Source organism: Vulpes vulpes, chromosome 13 (genome assembly GCF_048418805.1).
Source record: "Vulpes vulpes isolate BD-2025 chromosome 13, VulVul3, whole genome shotgun sequence".
NCBI classification, from domain to species: domain Eukaryota; kingdom Metazoa; phylum Chordata; class Mammalia; order Carnivora; family Canidae; genus Vulpes; species Vulpes vulpes.
Window position 1 is genome coordinate 10150127 of NC_132792.1, and position 23255 is coordinate 10173381.

The 23255-nt window shown below is 35.8% G+C and overlaps 1 protein-coding gene across 29 annotated transcripts in view; it reads left to right on the plus strand.

Annotated features, from left to right (window-relative positions):
• The window catches only part of CYRIB (CYFIP related Rac1 interactor B), a 143419-nt gene that overhangs the window by 109650 nt on the left and 10514 nt on the right, over positions 1–23255 (plus strand). For 11 of the 29 annotated variants that reach the window (XM_072733912.1, XM_072733920.1, XM_072733910.1 and 8 more), the window contains 6 exons: positions 1816–1898; positions 8553–8674; positions 13584–13689; positions 19433–19569; positions 20636–20713; positions 22711–22827. In XM_072733912.1, coding sequence (XP_072590013.1) covers positions 1826–1898; positions 8553–8674; positions 13584–13689; positions 19433–19569; positions 20636–20713; positions 22711–22827 — 633 coding nt within the window. In that variant the 5' untranslated portion in view covers positions 1816–1825. Of the gene's footprint in view, positions 1–822; positions 906–1815; positions 2570–8552; positions 8675–13583; positions 13690–19432; positions 19570–20635; positions 20714–22710; positions 22828–23255 lie in introns of those variants that run through there. The other 18 variants (XM_072733923.1, XM_072733930.1, XM_072733928.1 and 15 more) reach the window with 7 other exon arrangements.

Below are 23255 nucleotides of genomic sequence, written 5' to 3' on the forward strand. Positions count from 1 at the left end.
CAACTTTATGGTTTGAACCTGGTTTCCTGGATGTTCCTGACACCTCCTTCCACCTTCATCCTCACTGGCTCATGGCAAATTTGGGGGCAAGATTTATGCTGATGCCTTAATTTTTACTGTTTTTCCTCTGCCAGCTTAACTAGTTTTGATGATTGCTGGCTCCCTTTTGCTTGTTTGCTGTGTTAACTTTCAAGTTATATACTTTGTATGTTTGTATATAGTTGATATTATTGAATTATCAGTCTGTGAGTTAAATAATGAAAAATCTGATTAATTTTAAGAGTATAGAAGATGTCAGAAATACTGGTTTATTTGTGGTAAAATTCTTTAAATGGGTCATCAATTGATAAATCCCTTCAGTCTTTAATGGTTAAACGTGGTTTGAATACTGTCTTCCTAGTATTCCCAATAGGGTTTGATTCTGCAAGGAGAAAAATATCCCTATTACTTAAAAATAATAGTTTTTACTTACTTGAGAGATCTATTTTTGATGTTAATTTGAGAATATATGCCTCAAACATTTTAAAGGAGTAACACTAGCATAGGTGTATTAATCAAATGTAAATATTGCAAGTTATATGTATAAAAATCTAATCTTTTTTCCAATCTTGCTTTATGTAACTTTTTTGATATGTGGAAAAGAGGGAAAGGGCTATAAACTCAGAGCCAAATGTGCTTTTGTTGTTCCAAATTTTCAATGCCAGAAGTATATAAACCTGCACCTGTTGGTAATTATGAGCAAGCCAGCCTTTGCCGAATCCCAGGCCTCTGCTTAAATTTTTTTTTACTGGAACTAAATGATGTTGCCATTTTTATTTTTAGGTTTGCTGGCATGGGTAATCTCATTAAGGTGCTAACCAGGGACATAGACCACAATGCAGCACATTTTTTCTTGGACTTTGAAAGTAAGTCTCTTTAGCCCTTCACAGCTGGTGCATAATGGTAAAGGTGAAAGATGATCTATAGTCACACCGCAGTGAAGGCTGGCCCGAATATTTGTTAATAAAATATGGGGATCAAACAAAGTTTGCATGATTTTTTTCTTAATCGTAGGCAAACATCACCATCATATGTATAATTTTTTAGTTTTTCATTTGCTAAAATCATGTTGAGTCTGTAGCCAGTGCTGTCCTTTCATTAGTCCATGAAGCAAGCAGCCTTATGATGAACATTCTAATAGTATGCCTTGGTGACTACGCCCAGCAATGTGTTTGCTCAGAATCCTATGATAATCTTAGAGAAAATCGGTGTCGTGCTGCATATCCAGAATCAGTACTCTAAACGGCTTCCACAAATTTATTAATCAAATTTGGTTAGAAATCTATGCTTTATTGAATGGCATGCAGGAAGTAAGTTGAACATTCTGCTATGTTAAGATGAAATGCAAAGGTGAGCTGTGGCCAAAACTCTTAATATTTGGCTTTGAAATAAATTGTTGTTTCAGTGCAATATTAAACAAGATTACATGTGAATAATTCTTGATAAGAAATTTCTTTTTCAGAAAACTAGCACTATTGGAATACTTAAAGAATTTTTCATTATAAGGCCATTAATGAAACTTGTCTTGGGAGAATTTTGAGAAGAATTAGAGCAACATTGTGTACAGGAAAACCACATTTCACCTCTAGGTCCTACATATCAACACCTTGAGAACCCGGTTTGCTGCCTGCCAGAGCACAGTCTGGGTAACCTGAAGGACGAATTCATGGCCTAATGAACATTTTCCCTGTTACTATTTAAAAAAAAAAAAAAAAAATTTCAGATGTTCTTTTTTATAAAGGGATATTTTCTCTTTTCTCATTCTTGTCTTGACAGGTACCTTAACATGGGGAATCTTCTTAAAGTTTTGACATGCACAGACCTTGAGCAGGGGCCAAATTTTTTCCTTGATTTTGAAAGTGAGAAGATGATTTTATATCTATTTCTCTTTGCCTGCAGTAGACTGCGTTTGTCTTGCACTAAATGAATGTTTCCACTTTGCCATCTTCTTAACTGCTTTGCATGACTGAGCTATGAATTGTTTGAGTAAAATTTCTGGTGCCTTCTAGAACTGCAAGTTATATTTTATAGATTAAATTGTGATAAAATGTTTTATTTTAATTTTTATAAGAGAGTCCTATCTCCTAGTTGAACATTATTTTATAATTGGAGATACTCTAATGAAAACATTTTTATGAAAAATTTTGGTGGAAAGGACAAATGCTACTTCAAGATTTATTAATAGAAGCCAAATATTTGGGGAAAAATTTATCATAGTTGAAAAAAATTGACTAGGCTTTAATTACTGTTTGTCACTTGAAGTATTTTAAATACAAATCTGTTCATGAAGGCCATTCAAAGCTCAGTAGTTTGGGCATAATATTAAAAGGTAAGTGTGAACCTTAATTATTTAATCTTTACAGATAATTAATTTGAAAAGTTAAACTCATTTTATGTATGTATTTCAGGAATTCGTTTTTTTCTAACTCTAAATAAAAAGAAAAATAATAGGTTCACAGACCTTTAAGTAATTTGCCTTCTGTTTGTTTTATGTTGCATGACCTATTGTAATATGGTCTAAGAGTGGCAGGTAAGTGTCATTGACCCCCGTGCATGTTGGAAAGCTTTTGCTTTTTGGCTGTCTGTATCGCTTTAGCTTATCTGGTTGTCAAATTGGGAACAATGATATTAAATTGGTTGTTTCAGTGTGAATGTTGCTGTTTTAACTGATCATTATTAGAAAATTGTTAGGAAAGGGTGAAGAGATAGAAGTTTCTAAGTTGTGTGATCCATGCATTTTTATTCAAGATTAAAACATTTGAACAGATTTTTAAATTCTTAAAATTTAAGACCTTTTCTGGTTTTAAAAACAAATAAGTCCCGTAAAATCTATCCCCAGAGTCATTGCATTTTCCATCAACTTCTGTTACACAATACATTCTATTTTTTGAATAATTTATATATATTTTTTTCTTTAAACCAGGGTAGTTCATATGAATCAGTTTGTAGTTTATCCCATTTTATGGAATAATTTGTGGTCTCTGATTTATTTCTATCATTTTTTTACTTTTATTACATTCCTATAAATGTTCTGTTATATTTGGGTCCTGTGTATAGGCTATCAAAGAAGAGTAATGGGACTATCAGGACCATATTAAATTGTTGGGGTTTTAGGGGGAAATGTTAAAGATGTTATTAAATGAATATTAGTTTTCTTGACCCTTCTCAACAATTTAACAGTGCCATTTTAAATGCATGTTCAGCATGAATTTTAATCAGCTTGGGGATGTTAAGCAGATTGCTTACTTGAAGATTCTTTCAGATGAGGCAACTTACGTTAGAGCTGTATTTTAGTTTATTTGCATCTGTTTCAAACTGGTCTTGTACATTTTTCTGCTATTCTGTCTCCTTTTTATTCTGTCTCAAATTCCTTACATTTGCAGAATCTTGGCTTCATACAGTCAAGATCTTGTTCAAGACTTGGCACTTGATCTTTTTATAAACGTAGCATCATGTTGTGGTCAAGTGAGAAGCATGAATTTACTATAGTTTCTTAAATATTACTTGGTCTTGGTTTTACAGTCTTCAAGGGTTTGAACCATTATCCTTAAAATTTAAATATCTAATTTAGTGGCAGGAGTAGATTAAAATTACTAATACCACCACCACCACCAATAGCCAATAATGAAGAACTACATATGAAATGTGAATGTATTAAAAGCAGATGGAAACTGAAAGGTGATATTTGTTGCCTTATCAGCCAATGTAGAACTTTGTTAGACACCTGATGATCTGTTGTATACTAGGCCGCAGTTTGCCCATTGTTCCTTCTTACCCAGATTTTGAAATGTTTTCTTTTGATTCCGTCATTAGAGTTCTCTTAGTTTTATTGCTCATCTATTTGCATATTTGCCTCCTTCTGGATATATGCATTTCCAAAAGTTTATTTTATCATTAGACTACTTCAGTGACTTTAGCACCCAGCACATGAGTCCTGTCTTCAACAATTGTATACCAGACTCAAGATTGTCCATATAGTTGATTTGCCATTTCCTTGTGATTACTGAGAATAAAGCCACATTCTTTTATTAAGTAGAATATTTAGTACTACGTTGTTTGTTTCTGGTTGAAAAATAATATTCAGGTTACCAGAGTAATTTGGCTTTACTGTTCCATCATTCTTAGTAGTTAAATCTATCATTGTATCTATTTGGGCAGCTAGAGAATTAATTCCATACAGATAGATATACTGGTGTTTTGTATCAAATTGTATACAAATTAAGTATTTTTATGCATGTAAGACATAATCTAATGGAATCCTGTAGTTGACATAATGAAGATGTCTTTAAATCACTACTCCTTTAGTTCACATACATTGCACACACATGGTTTTTCATTTCAGTTCAGCAAACATTAATGGCTTGCCTACTATATACTGGCTAGTCGATGCTGGGGGTGCAGAGATAACTAAGATACAACCCTTGCCTTTGGGAGTTCTCAATCTAGTGAGATAGAAATACAAACTAAAAATTTCCTTTATATCCTTTACTATTCAAGGTGTAGATCCCAAGGGATACCTAGCGTGAGTAAATGGGATATTATGGAAGACTTTCTGATGGTGACCTTTGAGTTGAGTTGTGGAGGGTGACTTAGAGTGTTTCAGGGTAAGTTAGTGAAGGACATTGTTAGAAGGAACAGCATCTACAAAAGCCTTAAGGCATGAAATGACATTCTGTGTTCAATGAAATATTGTTACCTACTCTTAAGGTGTATTAGAAAGAGGGCCTTTTTCTTAAATTATACCTGTATGATAAGATTTTATTTTAAGAATAATGGTTCAACTAAGGTATAAGTCCAGAATTGCCCCATAAAATTTGGCAGCAGTTTATGTTAATGGCAGCATATAAAAAGTACTGACTTGGGGGCAGTATAGCCTCTTCTAGTTTTTGGAATTTCTTATTTGATAACGACTTAGCTGATTCTAGTGACACATCTTTAGTCTGAGTAACTACTATATCTTATTAGTTTATTAAATTATGGTTCTTAGAAGAAGAGGGACTTCTATTTATTTTTATGTCCCCTTCCAGCCTTCACATAGTGCTTTGTAAATGATAGGAGTTCAGTATCTGTTGAATTGATTGACTTATCTCCAGGTAGACCAAAACAGGAGAGTTGATAGAGGTGGTCATTTGTCAATGAGGAATGGAATCTTACTTTCTCTGATTTTTTGTTAAAGTGCCTTTCCATTTAGTCATACATTTCCTCTAATTCTTGTGTGTTTTGTGTGACTTGTCCCCCACAACCTTGTGAAACTATTGAAATCCACTCTTCTAGTCTAACTTTATTTTCCAATTTTACTTTTTGCATATTTTCAGTTGCTTTTGCCCTGTACTTTGAAATATCTTTATACTGGTGGCATTTTCTTATATTTATTTTTCTAAAATGATGTAGGATTATATTCATACAGAGATAAAAATGCATAATAGCTTCCTTTAACTCACGCTGGAGGTGTATTTATATCTCTACCTTCTCATTCACTCACCAAGTATTTGTTATAGAAAATCTACTCGGGACTGAGATGACATCCTATACAGTGTATGTGCTATATACACCGAGGTCCCTGTTTTGATGAAACTTATAGATGGTAAATATTTACTGAATGAGTGAGTGCAAGATTAAAGCACGACGGCTGCTTATCACAATTTTTATGTGACTTGCTTTTTGTTACTTCTGTAGCTAAGCTGATCTCTGCCCCCTTTTGGACCATAACATTCAATTTTCGCAGTTATTTTCAGTGATTCTTTAATAGCAAACTGGTATGAAATTACAATATTTAATTTGACGTTCAAACAATAAGAGCAACTGAAACATGCTTTAATTTCCCTTAAACAGCTGTTAGAACTAAGCTTGAAAAAAAAAAAGAACTAAGTTTGATGAGTAATAACTACTCCTACTCTCAGTAATAGATACTTTATTTTGCAATCGAATGTCCTTTTGTCAACTGGTTAAGTGATATTTTTTTCTTCAAGTAATAAACTTCTTCATTCTTTGCCACGAAAAATCAAAGTGACAAGTCTTGGTTTTATTATATGATACCATTTTTTGGAAAAATGCTTTATTTTATAGTCTTTCTCCCTCCTTAGTATTTCTCCCTTTTGCATGACTTGCTCTCAGTAAAGTAGTGCTTATTACCTGTCTGCTACTTGCTGTTTGTCTTCATTTCTACAGCAGTCTTCAGCAGCTTTCAAAATTATAAATGTGACTTTCCTGTGACAGTCTAAAAAATGTTTAATCAGTGTGGTGCTGGGTATTTTTTCCACCCTTAGGGGGAACTGGAATCTTCTCCTTTATTTTTAAATTTCTTGGTGCTTACTAAACTTTTAATAATTATTAACCACTTCCAAGGTCTACTTAAGTCTACTTGATAATGTTTCTTTTGTATGTAAGTCTCAGTGTCACATTTTTCTGTTAAGAGCTAGTCACCACACCAAAAATACAGTTTAGTATTTGCAAACTTCACAAGTATCTTTTGATATATAACAGTCAAAATATTGTCCTTTGTCATGAATTCCCACTTCATGAATTAAAACTATGATATGTGTCTACTATTGATGTTATGTCTGTAGTTTCACAATTCCATATGAAAAAGAATAAAACTGCTGTTTTGCATGTAAAAAAAAGTAAAGTACTTTTTTTCTATTGCATCTGGTGTAAGTATAAAAGTTATGAGGTGTACTTTTTTTCAGTGTGTCTCTTATTTTGGAGAATATGGTCTGGCTAAATGTGAGAAATTATTACTGGTAAATGTGAAACCCTGATTTTTAAAAAATCATTTAGCTCCAATATTAATATTTGCTCCTAGTAATATCTTTATGGCTTTGGATATAGAGTATTTTTAATTTGGCTCCTCTTGCGTAATTATTTTGTCACATTATTTTTATTAAAAAAATAGATGATTTCTGAAAGGAGATTTGGAAAATAAGGGACTTATGAGAACACAGATTCTTAAGTTGGCTTTGCACATGAATGTTACTCCATTATTGTTGCTGTAGTATTGTTTAAATATGTTGAAGTTAAAATTTAGTACTCTGTTGCTTTAAAAAAAAAAAGTATATTTTTGACTAGTTGGCAAGTTCAATAGGTGGAATTCAATTATGACCTGCCTCATGTGCAGACTAAAGTTACAGTTCCTAGGCATCTGGACTCTCCTAAGTTTCATGTGTGAACTGTTTCTTTAAATTTTCTAAGGACAGAAATAAATACATTGTATATTTGTGTGGAGGTAAAGTGGGTGCAGAAAAGTCTAAGTACTAGTCTTATATGATTGGTAGACAAAGGGATTTGTCAGAAATGTTCTCAGTTCATATTATCAGTTTGGTCTGCCTCCCCTGTCCCCGTAAGAAAAATTTTTGTGTGGAGGAATTCAGCTAACACAATTCTTTCTAAAACATTATGATAATCGTAATATTTATCATTTTCAGTGCCTTATTGCTGTAGCAATTTATCTGTAGCACTGAGTGTGGTGTAATTGGAAAGATTTATGAAAAACCCCGTTTCACACAGATTGCCCATTTTTATCCATGGGAAAAAAGAATTGTATTAAATAAAAGAAAAGATTTATCCTTAGAAAACAAATGACCAAGTTATTAAAAACAGAATTTCTGTTACCCTGAGTTTAGGAGAGAGAAATCCAGATTTAGTCATCTATTAGCATATGCTCTGTGGCTAACACCACAGGTGGTGGAAATGCCCATATGTTTGTGTTCCTGATTACGTTTTTTTATGACTATAATTTTCCCCTCATTTTTCTTTCACTCAACCCCAAGTATGTGGGGAGCCTGTTTTTGCTTTAGTATTTCAAAATTTCAGTGACAGTATTATAGCTGAAAGTATCTGGTTTTCAGCAGCCTGCCTCACTGTTCTGAAGCAGTGTCATAATTTTAACTCCTCTGCACAGGAGTCTTGTCCATGTGCTCGTCAGCAGAGAAGTTCAATTGGCACAGAATTTAAAGTGATCCCTAGAAAAAGGGAGCATCTAACAACTATTCTTTTAAAATAGTTTTTAATTTATTTTATATTGAAACTCAGGTCATTAAAATGAACTTTATAGGAAAATAAAGTAGTCTCAGTCTTAAACCATAGATGAACAAGGTAGGCTTTCCATTTCTCTTGCATTAAAAAAATCACTACTCATGCATATACATTCATTGCTGATAATGATTACTAGAGTAGTAAAATTGATTGTTAACACTATCACAATTTAAATTTTGAATTCACAATTCTCAAGTTCATTTAATATACCTAGTCATGACTTATAACTTAAGATAAATAGTTATATTGGAGGGTCCCTTGCTTCTTTGTGATATTTACAAACATGAGGCTAGCTTTTCAGATGTAGAACTAATGGAAAAATTATGAATCTTTTCTGTTTTCTAAGAAGTGTAAAGTTAACATTGAATAAAATGTTAGCCATCTTTAGAAATTGAGATTGTTCATTGTTTAGAGTTACATGTGTACTAAAAAAAAAAAAATCATGTGACTGTAATTTTTTTTTGTGCTTTCCTGCTATTTAGATGCCCAGCCTACAGAGTCTGAGAAGGAAATTTATAATCAGGTGAATGTAGTATTAAAAGATGCAGAAGGTATCTTGGAGGATTTGCAATCATATAGAGGAGCTGGCCATGAAATACGAGAGGTAAAGCATGTTTAAACATTTTCCAACAGACTAAAATTCACTGCATCCTTCTTCTTCTTAATCTCTTTTGTACATACTTTTGAATTCTCTATTGCATATTAAGTATTATATTTAAAGAATGATCATTTGCATTGTTTCAAAAGTGGTTGTAGTGATTCAAGGATAAAACTGTTCTGTGAATATGCAATTTATGTATATAAAAGAAAAATTTATTTTTTAGTTGCTCTTAAACTGAAATTTACAGTATCCATGGGGGACTATTTATACTTTTTATACTTCTTTATACTTTTGGAGAGGAAGAGAGAATGTAACTTTTTGTGGCCTTTTGTCCTGCTACTCTTTTTTTTCCACTCCTCCTGTGCTTCTGGGAGAAGGCTGTTGTCATCCTTGTGGTCTGGACTCCCCCGACTCTGTCTGATGACTTTATACCATGGAGCAAATATTTGGTGTGGTCGCCTCAATTCTCTTGTCATGAGCCTCTGAACTTGTCCAGGCTTCTGTCCATCTCTTATTCCACTTCTTCTCTTTTTCAGAAGAAGCTGTGTCTCTACTTGTTATCAAGACTAATTTCTTTACCTTTGTTCTGCATCTTCCTCTGAAACTTTACTCTTTTAATTATTTCTTCTCTTAATTACATCTGTGTTTTTTCTTCTGTTGACTTCTTCCCATCAGAATATACTCCGGTGGCCTCTACCACCAAAAGAAACACCCAGCCTCTGGACCTTATCTCTTTCTCATCACTGTATTTCTTAAGGTCATTGCCATGTTTCTTCAATTCCCCCCCCTTATGCTTCTTTTATGATGTGTATAACTAACAGTGCAGAGGTTGTCAAAGTGTTGGGTTTACAGTCCATATCCATCCAGCTCCATTCCTCTAATGACATACGGAGTGTTAGTGAAGCCAGAACTAAGTGTAGGCATCAGATGATTCAGAACGATTTAGTTTTGGACTAAGGGGTCACAGGTTTTGGTGATTGACTGAATGTTTAATATAAGGGAGAAGGGGAGTTAAATGATTCCAGGGTTTCTGGTTTAGATTAGCCACTGGTTATATCATTAGCTGAGGGAAATTATAGATAACGTGCATTCCATTTTTTACCTCTCCTGCTCTGGACTGTTTGTTCCCTGAATGTCTTGCACATACACTTTCCTTCCTTTACATCCCAGTAATTAATTCCCCCTTACTCTGTTGCCCCAGCACTTTGTACACATTTCTTTTATGGTAACCATCGCTTTTTTAAAAAATTTCTGAAATTTAATGTTGGTAACTCCACCACCACCTACAGCTTGAGGAGCATAACCTTGGTTTCTTACTAATTTGTGTGTCATCAGCACCTAAAACAGTGTTTAGGAAGCAATTAGTAACTGTTGCAGAAGTAAATAGAAGAGCTTAGATGAATCTTGCCAATATCATTAGTTTAAGTGAAACCTTAAAATTTTAGTAAATGAAGGCATGTAATCATTTCTGTAAAATTCAAGTCCTGAACATTTAAACATATTTCAAAAAATAAAAAATTTGTGGAAATGGAAGGTTTAAATGATTAGACAAGACCTTAATTAACTAATTAATGAATTCTTTCCTTATAGGTCACAACAATTCACAATTTGTTATGTTTGGTGTCTCCATATTGATTATCATTAATACTATTCTTAATTCAGTTTTATATCATTAAGTTTCTTTAAAATTTATTTTATAATTGAATTCTGATCAGTTTTTTATAGTTGTCTCCCATAAACAATAAAGAAAAAACATCTCATTCACTGTAGAGCTATAGACCATTACCTATTTTTAAGGTTAGAGCCTTTAGGATTTTTTTTTTTTTTTTTTTTAACTTACCAAGTGAAGGGTTACTCTGCTTCTGTGTGGGAAGGCTCACTGCAGAGTTTTTATACTGACTTAATGAAATGTGTATATTGACTTAATTGAATGTAGTTATCATCTTCCAAAAGAGGGTAAAATGATAGAAAAACTTACATAGGAAGTCATTGCAAAGAGGACTCAGCTGTGAAACCAGAAACTTTAGACGCAATGACCAAAGGTTGGAGTTGTCCTTGGATACTCTGATCACCCAATTTAGTGCTGTAGCCACATTCTGTGCAAGTGTGCTTGTGGCATTCATGATTGATCAGGCGGGAAAGTAAATAAATGTCACAAAGTTAAAGTTTATATAGAAAAATAACACTGAAGAATACTAAAAGGAAAGGGGAGAATCACAAGAGATGGGAAGAGATTCACCTGACCAGGCTTTGAGACTTACTATAAAGGTACCTTCATTAATTCTTTGGTAAAAGAATTAAAGACAGAGAAATTAGGTAAATAAAATAGATAAAAAATATGTAAGCTAGAAAACTCTTAAAACCACATTTGTTCTTCTGTAGATGAAGTGTGTAACTATTCAAGCATTTGAAGAAATTTTCACTGAGGAGTACATATTGATGTTTGGGTTTAACTCTGTAAAAAATTTCTGAATAATAGGAAAACAAGAAATGAAGGTACAAATAAAAACTGATTATATACAAATATACAAAGAACAGCTGTAACTGCAGTAACTGTCAATATGAAGACCAATAAACTTGGTAGAACAACCATTTTACCTATGGAAAAACAGAGACAATAGAAAAAACTGTTCAGATTTACTAATAGCATATCACTGACATGCAGTTATATATGATAATACATTGCTAAAAGCTCAGTTACTGGGTGCTTTATGAAGGAACAAGTAGTCTTTTTTTTTTTTTTTTTTAATGAACTGGTTGTCTTAATGCAAGTTCTATTATAAAATGGTTGCCTTTTTGGAGGTCACTTTGGCAGTGTGTAAAATAAGATTTATAGAATTATTTGTACTCTTGTATTGGCTTACATTTTAGAAAATAGTCTCAGAAAAACTATCATTCGAGAGGAAGCTAAATGTGAAAACCTATGGTTAAGATGTGGAATTACATATTTTTAAAATAGTGTTTTAATACAGAATCTATTAAATAAAGCTATTCTCTAGGATGAACCACTAGTCAGGGAAATAAGAATTACTCACTAATGTTTAATATATCTGTACAGGGTTAACATTTTTGAAAATCAGTTACCATATCTGCTCCACGACACTCTCACTGTTGGCATGTATTAAGTGCCTTTCTGCATGTTGGGGTGTGCTGGGTGCTATACCAAAAATGTCGCCTAACACAGTGTAACTGATGTGAAAGGAGAAGGAATTAGAGTGAGAACCGTAACATGTTGTCATAAAAGAGCAACCAATGTCTCAGTTCTAAATCGAGGCAGGGCAGGGTTAGGGAAGTAGTTAACTCAGTTGTGAAAGTGGGTAATGTTTGCCAGAGCATTTTGATATTATGAGAATGAGATGATATTTTGAAAAATATTATTTATTTATTTATTTATTTATTTATTTATTTATTTATTTATATTTTATTTATTCATGAGAGACAGAGAGAGAGGGAGAAGCAGGCTCCATGCAGGGAGCCCAACATGGGACTCAATTCCAGGACTCCAGGATCACACCCTGGGCTGAAGGCAGGTGCTAAACTGCTGAGCCACCCAGGTGTCCCGAAAAAAATTTTTAGATCCTTGTAAGAAAAGTTGAATATGATTCTCAGGAACAGAACAGAAAATTTTAATTTTCATCTATTTCCTGAATAATTAATAGATTTTTACTATTTGATATAAAACATTGCTAAAAAATAAAACATTAAAAAAATAAAACTGCTGAGATGGGGCTTGAGGCTAAAAGAACACTTTTGTGTATGTCAGGATAGTATCACAGTCCCTTTGAAATATTCGTATTAATGTGAAAGAAGGAGTGTTATATGTAATGTCAGGCTTTCTTTAAAATTCTAGGTAGCGGGATCCCTGGGTGGCGCAGCGGTTTGGCGCCTGCCTTTGGCCCAGGGCGCGATCCTGGAGACCCGGGATCGAATCCCACATCGGGCTCCCGGTGCATGGAGCCTGCTTCTCCCTCTGCCTGTGTCTCTGCCCCTCTCTCTCTCTGTGACTATCATAAATAAATTTTTAAAAAAAAGTGTGTTTATTTAAAAAAAATAAAAAATAAAAAAAATAAAATTCTAGGTAGCCACATAAATGTGATTCACCTCAGAATTCTGTTGTGTTTGAACATCATTTTAAAATGTTTTATATAAGGGTGCCTGGGTGTGGTTCAGTTGGTTGAGCGTTGGACTTGGGCTCAGGCCGTGATCTCAGCCCCACATTGGGCTCCCTCCCAGTCTGCTTCTCCCTCTGCCACTTCCCCTCCTCATGCTCTCTCTTTTTCTCAAATAAATTAATACAATCTTTTAAAAAGATTTAAAAGGTTTTTAAAAAAACGTTTTATATAAAAAATCAAGAAAATTTGCATATAGTGGCAAGCTTTTGTAAGGCACATTATGTAAGTAATATATAGCCCATTTGTTTAGTTTGTAGCTTATTTATTCAGAGCATTCCCTAAATCTGTCTGGTTTCAATTTTATTTTGCTCTCTTGTTTTTCAGTTTGAGGTGGATGGAGTCAGAGTACTAATGCCTTGAGAAAATCTAAGCATGTCAATAACCTCCTGATAATGTTTATAAGGACCCCCATATGCTCTCCCCATCTTGGTTACGAGTTTCAGCTTTCAAATAGCATGTTTAGCTTGTTTGAAGATGTTAGAGAAACCAAGCCAGATTGTTGAAAAAAGCATTAAGTTCCATAAAAGATTAAGCAAATGAAAGATGAAAGCAAGAAAATACATCTCTTTGGGAGTGACCCTCTATATTCACAAAAGATTGCCTAATGATTTGAAAGACTGGTCATATTTTATTGAGTATACCAGGGTTTCCTATGTTTGCTGAAACCTATATTTTAATGTAAAAATAATACTGTTTTGATTTTGAAAACTCTAACTCTTTTTATTCTTTGGATTTTGAAGGCAATCCAGCATCCAGCAGATGAGAAGTTGCAAGAGAAGGCTTGGGGTGCAGTTGTCCCACTAGTAGGCAAATTAAAGACATTTTATGAATTTTCTCAGAGGTTAGGTAAGTTGAAAGTTTTGTAATTATGACTTCCCTAGTGAAAAAGACATATATTGATAAGGAATTAATATAGAATATTTTGTGTTCACCTTGCTAAATTTGTATGCTACATAGGTACAGCAGTCTTGTTAGACTGTAAGATTACAGCATAATCTTACCATCCCTATCAACCCAGGTCTTTAATTTCTTTAGATCATTTCTCCCAAAAAAATGATATCTTCCACTAGGAAATGACTGATTTCTTTTTTTTGTAGCCTAAAAGATCCTAGTATGAGAAACCACTTGGTAGAATTTCTCTCCATCTCTACAGAAATCCTGTCCCATATGTGATAACTAGTCCTCAGGCCCTTTGGCTATTTAAATTCTTGTATTCTTAAAGATCATTGCTGATTACAGTCAGTTCGTGTATCTAAAATAGTACAAGAGAAATAACAAGTTGATGATGTGCCCACAGGTATTTAGGGAGTTATTAAAATAAAAAGCATTCGAAATCATTTGCTTTTTCCCTAGTATGGGAAAAATTCTTCAGAGATCAGCGTTGTGCCTTCCATACAGTGAGTAAGCAAAATTGGAATTCCCTTTATTGGAGAAGAAGGAGGCAGAGCAGGTGAGATTTAGGCAATTAGCCCCTGGAGTCATTTGAAAGATGGAAGTTGCCAAGTTTTAAAAATGGGTAATTATTTGGGTTCTATATCTTGTTGTTGTTTCTAAGTCTCTAGATGCTTGGGAAAAATCAGCTTAGGCAGTGATTGGTCAGTCAGCAGCATCTCAGTTGGCTTTAGCGATCTCTGTGGCAAAGCATTTCTGTGCACTACCATAGGGCTTGCGCTTTCCAGTGTCCAGCAGGTCCCTATCACTTCCTAGTTTTTTATATCTGGCTGTCTATACCTTCATATCAGCTACTTGGGCCACTTGGTCTGCAGCCTGCTTGAAAGCTGGGTTCATTTTTTTTTTTCTTTTTAATGCCTAGGTTTTTTAAAAACTGAGAGAACTGCTGCTTTTCCTTAGATGAAGTATAGACTGTTAAAGGTACAGATTGTTGAGATAGAAGTGTTGGTATAACTTTTCTTACTAGAAATAAGAATTATAACTTATTTTCTCAAGCGCGACAGTTCTTTCATGCTGCCAGCCTTTTTTGATCAAGTATCTACGTGGTCTATAGTTTTGTGACCTCATTGAGCTTAGGTCTTCTAATTGTGATTATCTTTACTCCTTCATCTTTAGAGTGTTTCTTGCACTGCTAGTTTCTAGCTGCCTTTGAAGTTATATGTCTTTAGATGGTGCTCAGGCCTCCTGAGGCTCATCTTAGTCTCTTAGCATTTGCTACTTTAAAAGAATAATTGTAAACTAGGCTGAACCAGTTAGGCTTCCATGTTTTCTTATGTTTTAACTATCGGAATTAAATCAGGCTAGTGGTATGTGTTCCATTTCGGCAGAATGGTATTTGTAACATAGGTAATAGCAAGAAGCTGTCATCTTTCATACATCCTGTCAGAGCCTGGATCTTTGATTAACTCTAGCGACTTCTCTGTAAAGTTATGAGCAAAGTACAAATTTAACATAGGACAGTTTACATCTCTTTGCCAGTAACCTGGTTAGTAATGTTTCCAGTTTCCTTGTTGACAGAAGCACATCTTTGTTTACATATGATAGAAACTCTTTGTCTCTTGAGTGAGTGAGGGATGAATTAATGGTTAAACACATCTGATGTATCAAATATGTATTGGGTATTTAGGAGAAGCAATAATAATGGACTTTGGGCTTTGGAGGCATAGCTTCCTATTTAAAATCTGCTGTTTGCTAAGTATTGGTTGTGTGGTCGTGACCACATGACTTAAATTCTCTGAGCTTCAGTATCCTTTCTGGACCTGAGTCTGGTGAACCATCTGGTTTATATCCACTAAACCTCCTCTCTCCTCTTCCTACTTGAGCCATAGGTGAGGATAAACATTACAAATAGCCCATAAAGCGCCAGCTGTCAAGATACATGTGATCATTCAGAATCTTGCAGTCCCAAGAAGAGAGTTGCTTGGCTTCAGCATCACAGATATACAGTGGTGTGTACCCCAGAAGAGAGAACCTGATCCCTTGCCAGTTTGCATATTTATAGAGACACAGGGAAGGAATCTCTTGACTAATTTGGAAGACACAGTGACCTTTGTCGACAAGGTTAACGTTGCCGGCCTGGGATAGTTCCTGTACTTGTTTCAGCCCAAGGCTTTCTGAGTTGAGGCACCTCATTGAAGGTTGTATGATCAGAGAGTAAACAGACTCCTTTGGCTTTTCTTGGTGTTTCTCCTGTACTAAAGGAGCACTTTTGGGCAGCCTGGGTGGCTCACCGGTTTAGCACTGCCTTCAGCCCAGGGTCTGATCCTGGAGACCCGGGATCGAATCCCATGTCAGGCTCCCTGCCATGGGGCCTGCTTCTCCCTCTGCCTGTGTCTCTGCCTCTCTCTCTCTGTCTCTCTCTGTCTCTGTCTCTCATGAATAAATGAATAAATTTTTTTTAAAAAAGGAGCACTTTCCACAGGGACTTCCTCTTCCTAGGCATCTAGTTGTTTTCCCTTATTCTACTTTGTAGGCTAATCTGTCTTTATTATTTCTCCCAGTTGGTCTTTTCCTTGCAATTTTGTGCACTGATCTATCAGCTAATTTCTTCTAGAATTTAGAGTTTTGTAGCCTGTTAATTTCTTCATGTCACCTATCTTTCCTAAGAATCCTAATCATATGATTTTGTTTTAGGAGCTCCATCAGTAAGACCACAGTCCTTACATCATCTCTTCTTTGACCTCTCTTTCTTTCCAACTCAGCCAGAGACCTGAGCCACCTTCTGGAATCTTCTGTCTCTGATTCCTTTCTTGACACAGGCCATTCTATTCTAGACCAGTAGGACTGTTTTGTATCCACAGAAGTTCCCAAGATGAGAGGCTGATGCAGGTGCCTCAAAGTCAGATAATCAGTGTCCTTGTTTTTAGATGACCTTTTTCCATAGATTTGCCATTGAGGGCTCCAGCCATTCAGGAACTGAAGTCTTCCAACATGGTTACCAGCTGTCCCACCTGAGCCAAGTGACTGGACTGCACTCCACAGGGGAGGGGCTGTGCCATCCCCCAAATTTTTAGAGCACTGCAAATGTTACATTAACCCTGAGACTTGATAAATCTAGAAAATGTAGCTTTCTTTTTTTCTACAACAGCCTGTAACAGTATTGGGGTGTGGATGCGCACACGTGTGTGTTGAATGGTTTTTACTATTCTCCTCTCTCTCAGACTTTGCTTTGCATTTACATTAATACTGACAAATGGAATGAATCTTGAGATGAATAAACCATTTTTCAAAATAGCTAAAATGTACTTTTCCTCTTAATTGACTTTCACGTCCACTCTTATATTTCTATATGCCATCCGTCCGTCCTCCTGTAATCCATCCTACACATAGCAAATGAAGTGGAGTTTTCATAAACATTAATCTATTATGCTTAAGTAGTTTCTCCAGGGGAATTAGAATGACAAGACCAGAACACTTGGTATGGAACATAAATTATATGCATATTGTGCTAGTCTTGGGTTACTCTCCTTGCATCTCTGTTCTACTTATGTTGGTCTTCTTGCAGTTCTTCTTGCTATGTCCTGCTCCTCTCAGCTCAGGATCTGGCTCACTGCCCTCTTGCTCATCCTTAGTGTACACTTCACTTTCAGCCCAAATGTCACTTACTTAGAGGGCTTTTTCCTGAGCCTTCAACTAGGTGAGGTTCTCTTTTTATATCTTTCCATTCTATCGTGTACTTCTTAACACGTTAAACTGTAATAATTTGTCCTTCTCTGTGTAGTCACGCTCCAGGTAGGCCTAGGGAATATGTTGGCTTTCATTTCTGTTCCCCAGTACCTGGCACATAGTAGACAGTCAGTACATTTCCTGACTTGCTGTGGAAAAAAGAACTGTCATTTGAAGTTACTGTGTAGATGACAAATAACATCTGTGTAGTGTCTGGTTCAGTACTAATACATGTTAGACATACAAGAAATACCTACTATGTAGTAATCCCTAGATTCGCGTTTTTTAAGGTTACAGAACACTAGGTAGAATGTTACTATATTTGAGAGACAGTTTATTGTGTATTATGGTGGAAAGGGTAGGACTGCAGAGTCAGAAACATCTTGAATTTATTAGCTATACCCTTGGGGGTCTAACTCTTTGAAACTTGGTATATACCCATCTGTAATGCTTATATATGAGTCAGTGGTAAAAGTTACATAAAAGACGAGGTCATGTGCACAGCAGGGATGTTAGTTCATGGTAGGGTCTTCATAAATAGTAGAGTTAGTATTTTTTTTTAAGTTAAGGGTTGATGATCTGACATAAATTTATTGTTTACTCAATCTGACATTTATTCATTAGTGTCAGATCACCATCTACTATTATAAATTGTTTTCTCTAAAAAGAATCTGGCATTTTTAGAATTCAAGATTCTAAAATCTGTGAATTAATTAGTTTGATTTTTTTTTAATTTTTATTTATTTATGATAGTCACACAGAGAGAGAGAGAGAGATTGGCAGAGACATAGGCAGAGGGAGAAGCAGGCTCCATGCACCGGGAGCCCAACGTGGGATTCGATCCTGGGTCTCCAGGATCGCGCCCTGGGCCAAAGACAGGCGCCAAACCACTGCGCCACCCAGAGATCCCAGTTTGATATTTATTTTTTAAGTGAAATATCAATATTTCCACTTATATATACATTTTAAAATTTTATTTAAATTCAATTTGCCAACATACAGTATAACACCTAGTGCTCATTGCATCATGTGCCTTCCTTAATGTTCATCACCCAATTACCCCATCCTTCCACCCACCTCCCCTTCTGCAACTGTTTGTCTGTTTCCCAGAGTCTCTCATGGTCTTCCTCTAATTTTTCCCTGCTCAGATTCCCCCCACCTTCCCTTATGGTCCCTTTCACCAATATTTCCATTTTTAAAAAACACAGTAGGTTCACCTGGGTGGCTCAGTGGTTTGGCGCCTGCCTTCAGCCCAGGGCGTGATCTTGGAGACCCGGATCAAGTCCCACATCAGGCTCCCTTCTCTGCCTGTGTCTCTGCCTCTCTCTTTGTGTCTCTCATTAATAGTAAATAAATAAAATCTAAAAAAAAAAAAAAAAACAGTATATGTTAGTCTAACATTCCAAAAAGAGCAGTTATTTCGAAGGGACCATCTTACTTATATAATGAATTAGAGAATATTTATATCATGATTCTAAGATGCGAAGTTCTCAGACATTCAGGAAGCTAATAATTTAAGCCAAATACTTTGTTTCCTTTAGTATTTGAAAAAAAGCAATTTGTGTTTATAAATAAGCAACATATTCAAAATATGAGAAGTTGGTAATTGATTCCCAGCCATGTAGAGATTTGACTGTGTGGACATGATGCCACTGAAGAAGTTAACTCAGCTGTAGGTAACCCTTACCAGTTCATAAAAATCAGCACAGTGCTGATCCTGGTGTTTAATTCAGGTTTACATTCTGTGTTATTTTGATTTGGGGTTTATGGAATTATAAAACCGAATTGGTTTCTTTAAGGCTTTTATTCTGTTAAACACTATTCAATTTCAGTGATTGTATTTAGATAATACGACTTTTGAAGAGACCTTATTTCTATGGGAATTAAAATCATAACGTTTATAAATAGCTCGCTTTTTAATAAACAAAAATCAGGGAGATACAGCTTAACATTTTAATCTTCTTTTCTTTAGAAGCAGCACTAAGAGGTCTTCTGGGAGCCTTGACAAGTACCCCATACTCTCCCACGCAGCATCTAGAGCGAGAGCAGGCTCTTGCCAAACAGTTTGCAGAGATCCTTCATTTCACACTCCGGTTCGACGAGCTCAAGGTAGGACTTTGTGCTGCCCCTGAGTGCATGGGCATTGTGAGCCTTTCAGTGAGCATTGTAGGAAATGCCTGGTGACTTTGTCAAAGTGTGTTTTCATGGTATTTGTGGGTCCTAAGTGAAACATGGAAAACTAGATTTAAATGTTATAACAAGTCTTTTGATATATTTCGTGCGTAGCAAATAGCAAATTACCCAATACTCAGTCTTCACTTAGCTTCATTTTTTAAAATATCTCTAGAACAATATTGACCTTTTCTAATATTATTTTTTCTTTTCTGCCCATCCCTAGTTTATTTTCAGGATCCCTTTATATAAAAATGTTAAGATCCTTCCTCCCTCCCTCTTTCTTTCCTTCTCTCCTTCCTTCCTCCTCCTTCCTCATCTCTCTATCTCTCTTCCTATTTCCCTGTATACCCATCCTCCCTTTGTTAGAAGGACTGAAGGTAAAGAAACAAGTACTAACTTCCATATGAGGAGACCTGATCCACTTGAGGCTCTGTCACTGTAACTAGGTATAAGGCAGGTCCTTTGACTTTCCAGACCTCAGGGACCTTGTCTGATAAATGGAGGAGATGGATTCCTAACTACAGCCTTTTATGATTGCATAACAGGAAATTGTTCTCTTTTATTAATACTTTGAGTACAAAGGATTTATATATAAAAATTTAGTCTGAGGATTGCCCTCATACACATAATTTATTGTAATAATTAAAAACAAGTTCTTACCTTTTTCTTCTTGTTTTTGTTTATTTGGTAATATTGGCCTTTGAGAAACCTTTGAGTGTATTACCCAAAATTATTGAAAAGGGGAAGTATATGAATCATGACTGTAAAACAGTCTACATGGTTTATATGTTCAGTAAGGACTAAGTACAGTGTTACATAATTTAGGTACAAAAAGCTGTCTTGGCTGATACCAGTTTTAGTTCTTAAAATGGTATTACAAAGTAGGAAGTGTTACTTAACTAGTTAAAACTGTATCTAATAGATTTTTCACTTTTACACTATCATTACACTGTCATTTAGGGTGCATAATACATTTTTCTTTCATAAATGTCTTCTTTAGATGACAAATCCCGCCATACAGAACGATTTCAGCTATTATAGAAGAACATTGAGTCGTATGAGGATTAATAACGTCCCAGTAAGTTAATGCTTTGAATCGGGGGTATAGTAATAATAGCCATTAGTTTGGTTGTTCATGTGCTCATCCATTCAGATACAGTCAGTAACCCACTATGGGCTGTAGCTGTGAGGAGAAAGGGCAAGATACCATAGACCACACACAGTGCTGGCCTGTTCTTCCACTGAGTCCCTTTAGTCCTGATGATCCTTTAGTAAAATTGCTATCATTGATACTTATAAAATTTCCCTGTGTATTCTCATTTTATTTTATTTATTTTTTAATGTTTTTAAGGGTTTTATTTTTAAGTAATTTCTACACCCCCACAGGGCTCAAACTCACAACCCTGAGATCAAAAGTTGCATGCTCCCCTGGCTGAGCCAGTCAGGCGTCCCATGTGTAATCTTATTTTAATTATACAAAAGTCAGTGAATTAATGGTTTTGAGTTTTTTGACCCCATAGTCTTAGAATGGAAGAGTCCTGGAGAAAAGTTGGCCTGGAATGGGATACTAATATTGGCAAGAGGAGAGAGTAAGGTCATGGCTGTGAGCACTTCTGTGCCTGTTCCTTGTCTTCAACCTTTTCTACCTCCAGGGAGTCAAATACTATAAGTAAAATCTTAAATAGAAAACATTCTCTTTTTCTCTAGGGATTTTGAGGTACTTTGTGCTACTACTTTGTGCTAATTGGTGTGAAAAATGGGGAAATTTCTAGGATCAGCCTTACAGCCTCAACTAGATAGTTTAATAAAGAAGGATTACATAAGTGTAAGGAGTGGTAAGTGCTGTAAGAAAGTGCCAAAGGAAAGACTGTTCTTCCACTCCCCCCCCTTTCTTCATTGAATCCATATTTCTGAAGTGGCTGCTATAAGACAGAGCTTGGTAGGAGAAGGATCTCTCTTCATGAAGCATCTGTTATTTTACATCAGTTTGGCTTTGCATAGACCAGTTCCTGCAGTGAGGCTGAACTTACCATGTCTTTTCCATAGCCACCGTGTAAAATCATATGAGATCAAATCAAAACAAAACAAAACACATAACACCCAATCAGTCCTCTGCTATAGCCATCCTGCTACTCCTCAAGGCCAAAGACTGTTAAATCACCACTGCCTTGTCTTTTGCCCTCAGTAATTATAGGTACATCCAACTGTTGTCAGGTGAAATATTTTCTCTTCCTCACTCACCCCTTTCCATCTTAGTTCTTCCGTCCCAGTTGAGAGCCTCATTCACTCTCTGGCAGGCATCCTGTAGCAGAATTCATTTTTTGACCTATGATCTCTTTCTTTTTTCTTAGGCACACTCTGCCTACCACCATCAGTCAACTTGCTTTAGAAAATTGGCTTAATTGTTGTTCCTTTCTTCTAACATGTTCAGGGGCCCCCTGTTACGTGCAGAGGAAAAATATGAACTTAAGCTGGAAGCTAAGACACTTGCAGCCTGACCCCAGCCTTCCTTCCCAGCCTTATTGTTCCCTGGCCTGTGCCCCTTATGACACTGAACACACTGGGTTACACTCTAAGCCACTGGAAATGGTTGGAATGCTGTGGTTACCTGCCCATCATCACCTGCAAACGCAGGGTCTTCAGAGTCCACTTTAGTTTCTTCCAGTCTGATAGTCTTCCCTCTCACCTCCTTTTTTGGTCATCACATCTTAGTATGTTATTGTGGGTCCCTGCATGGTCTTGAAAAGGCAGCCAGGGCAGTGTCCTTATCTCCCTGTCTTCCATAGCCTTGTTACAGTAGGCAGGCCATCCAGGTTTTACTCAGTTGCTTAATATCATTTATAGTATTTCAAAGGAAGTTCATCTTTCTGAAAAATTGCTTAATATCATTTTTAACCCGTTTTTAAAGAATATTTAAGTATTTGCACAAGAAGGTCTAAAATAGAATTTAAGAGCATTTGTTAGAGTAATTTTACAAGCATTAGCAAAAGAAGCACTCTGCCTAGGTTCTTTTATAAATGTTATCATATTTAACAATTTATGAACTGATATTACATGCTCTTCTTTTCCACACAGGCAGAAGGAGAAAATGAAGTAAATAATGAATTGGCAAATCGAATGTCTTTGTTTTATGCTGAGGCAACCCCAATGCTGAAAACCTTAAGTGATGCCACGACAAAATTTGTATCAGAGGTAAGTGTTGCCTGGACAGCTAGCTAGTCTTCATGTTGTGATTCTTCTTCCTGTCTGCAGCCTTGGTGACCTCTGCAGGCCCTGTGGCATTGCCATCCCTGTGCGCGTGTGGGTGGACTCCTGTCCCTTCCCCAAGGCCCACATGTACACATCTACCTGCCTATCCAGCTTCCCTGTGGATGCATAGTCAACACCACTTCAGTGGTATTGTGGCCAAACCAAAGTCTTGGTGTTTTCTCCCAACCTTGCCGTTTCTTCAGTCTTTTCCTACTTAATTAATAGTACCCCTGCAAAAGCAAGCTAACTTAGGGGTTATCATCCTGAATTCCTTTCTTTATTTCACTTCTTACATCTCCTCTGTCAGTGTTATTGATTCTCCCTCCAAAATATACCCTGAATCTGAAAACTTAGCCTCTCTCTTTGCTCTG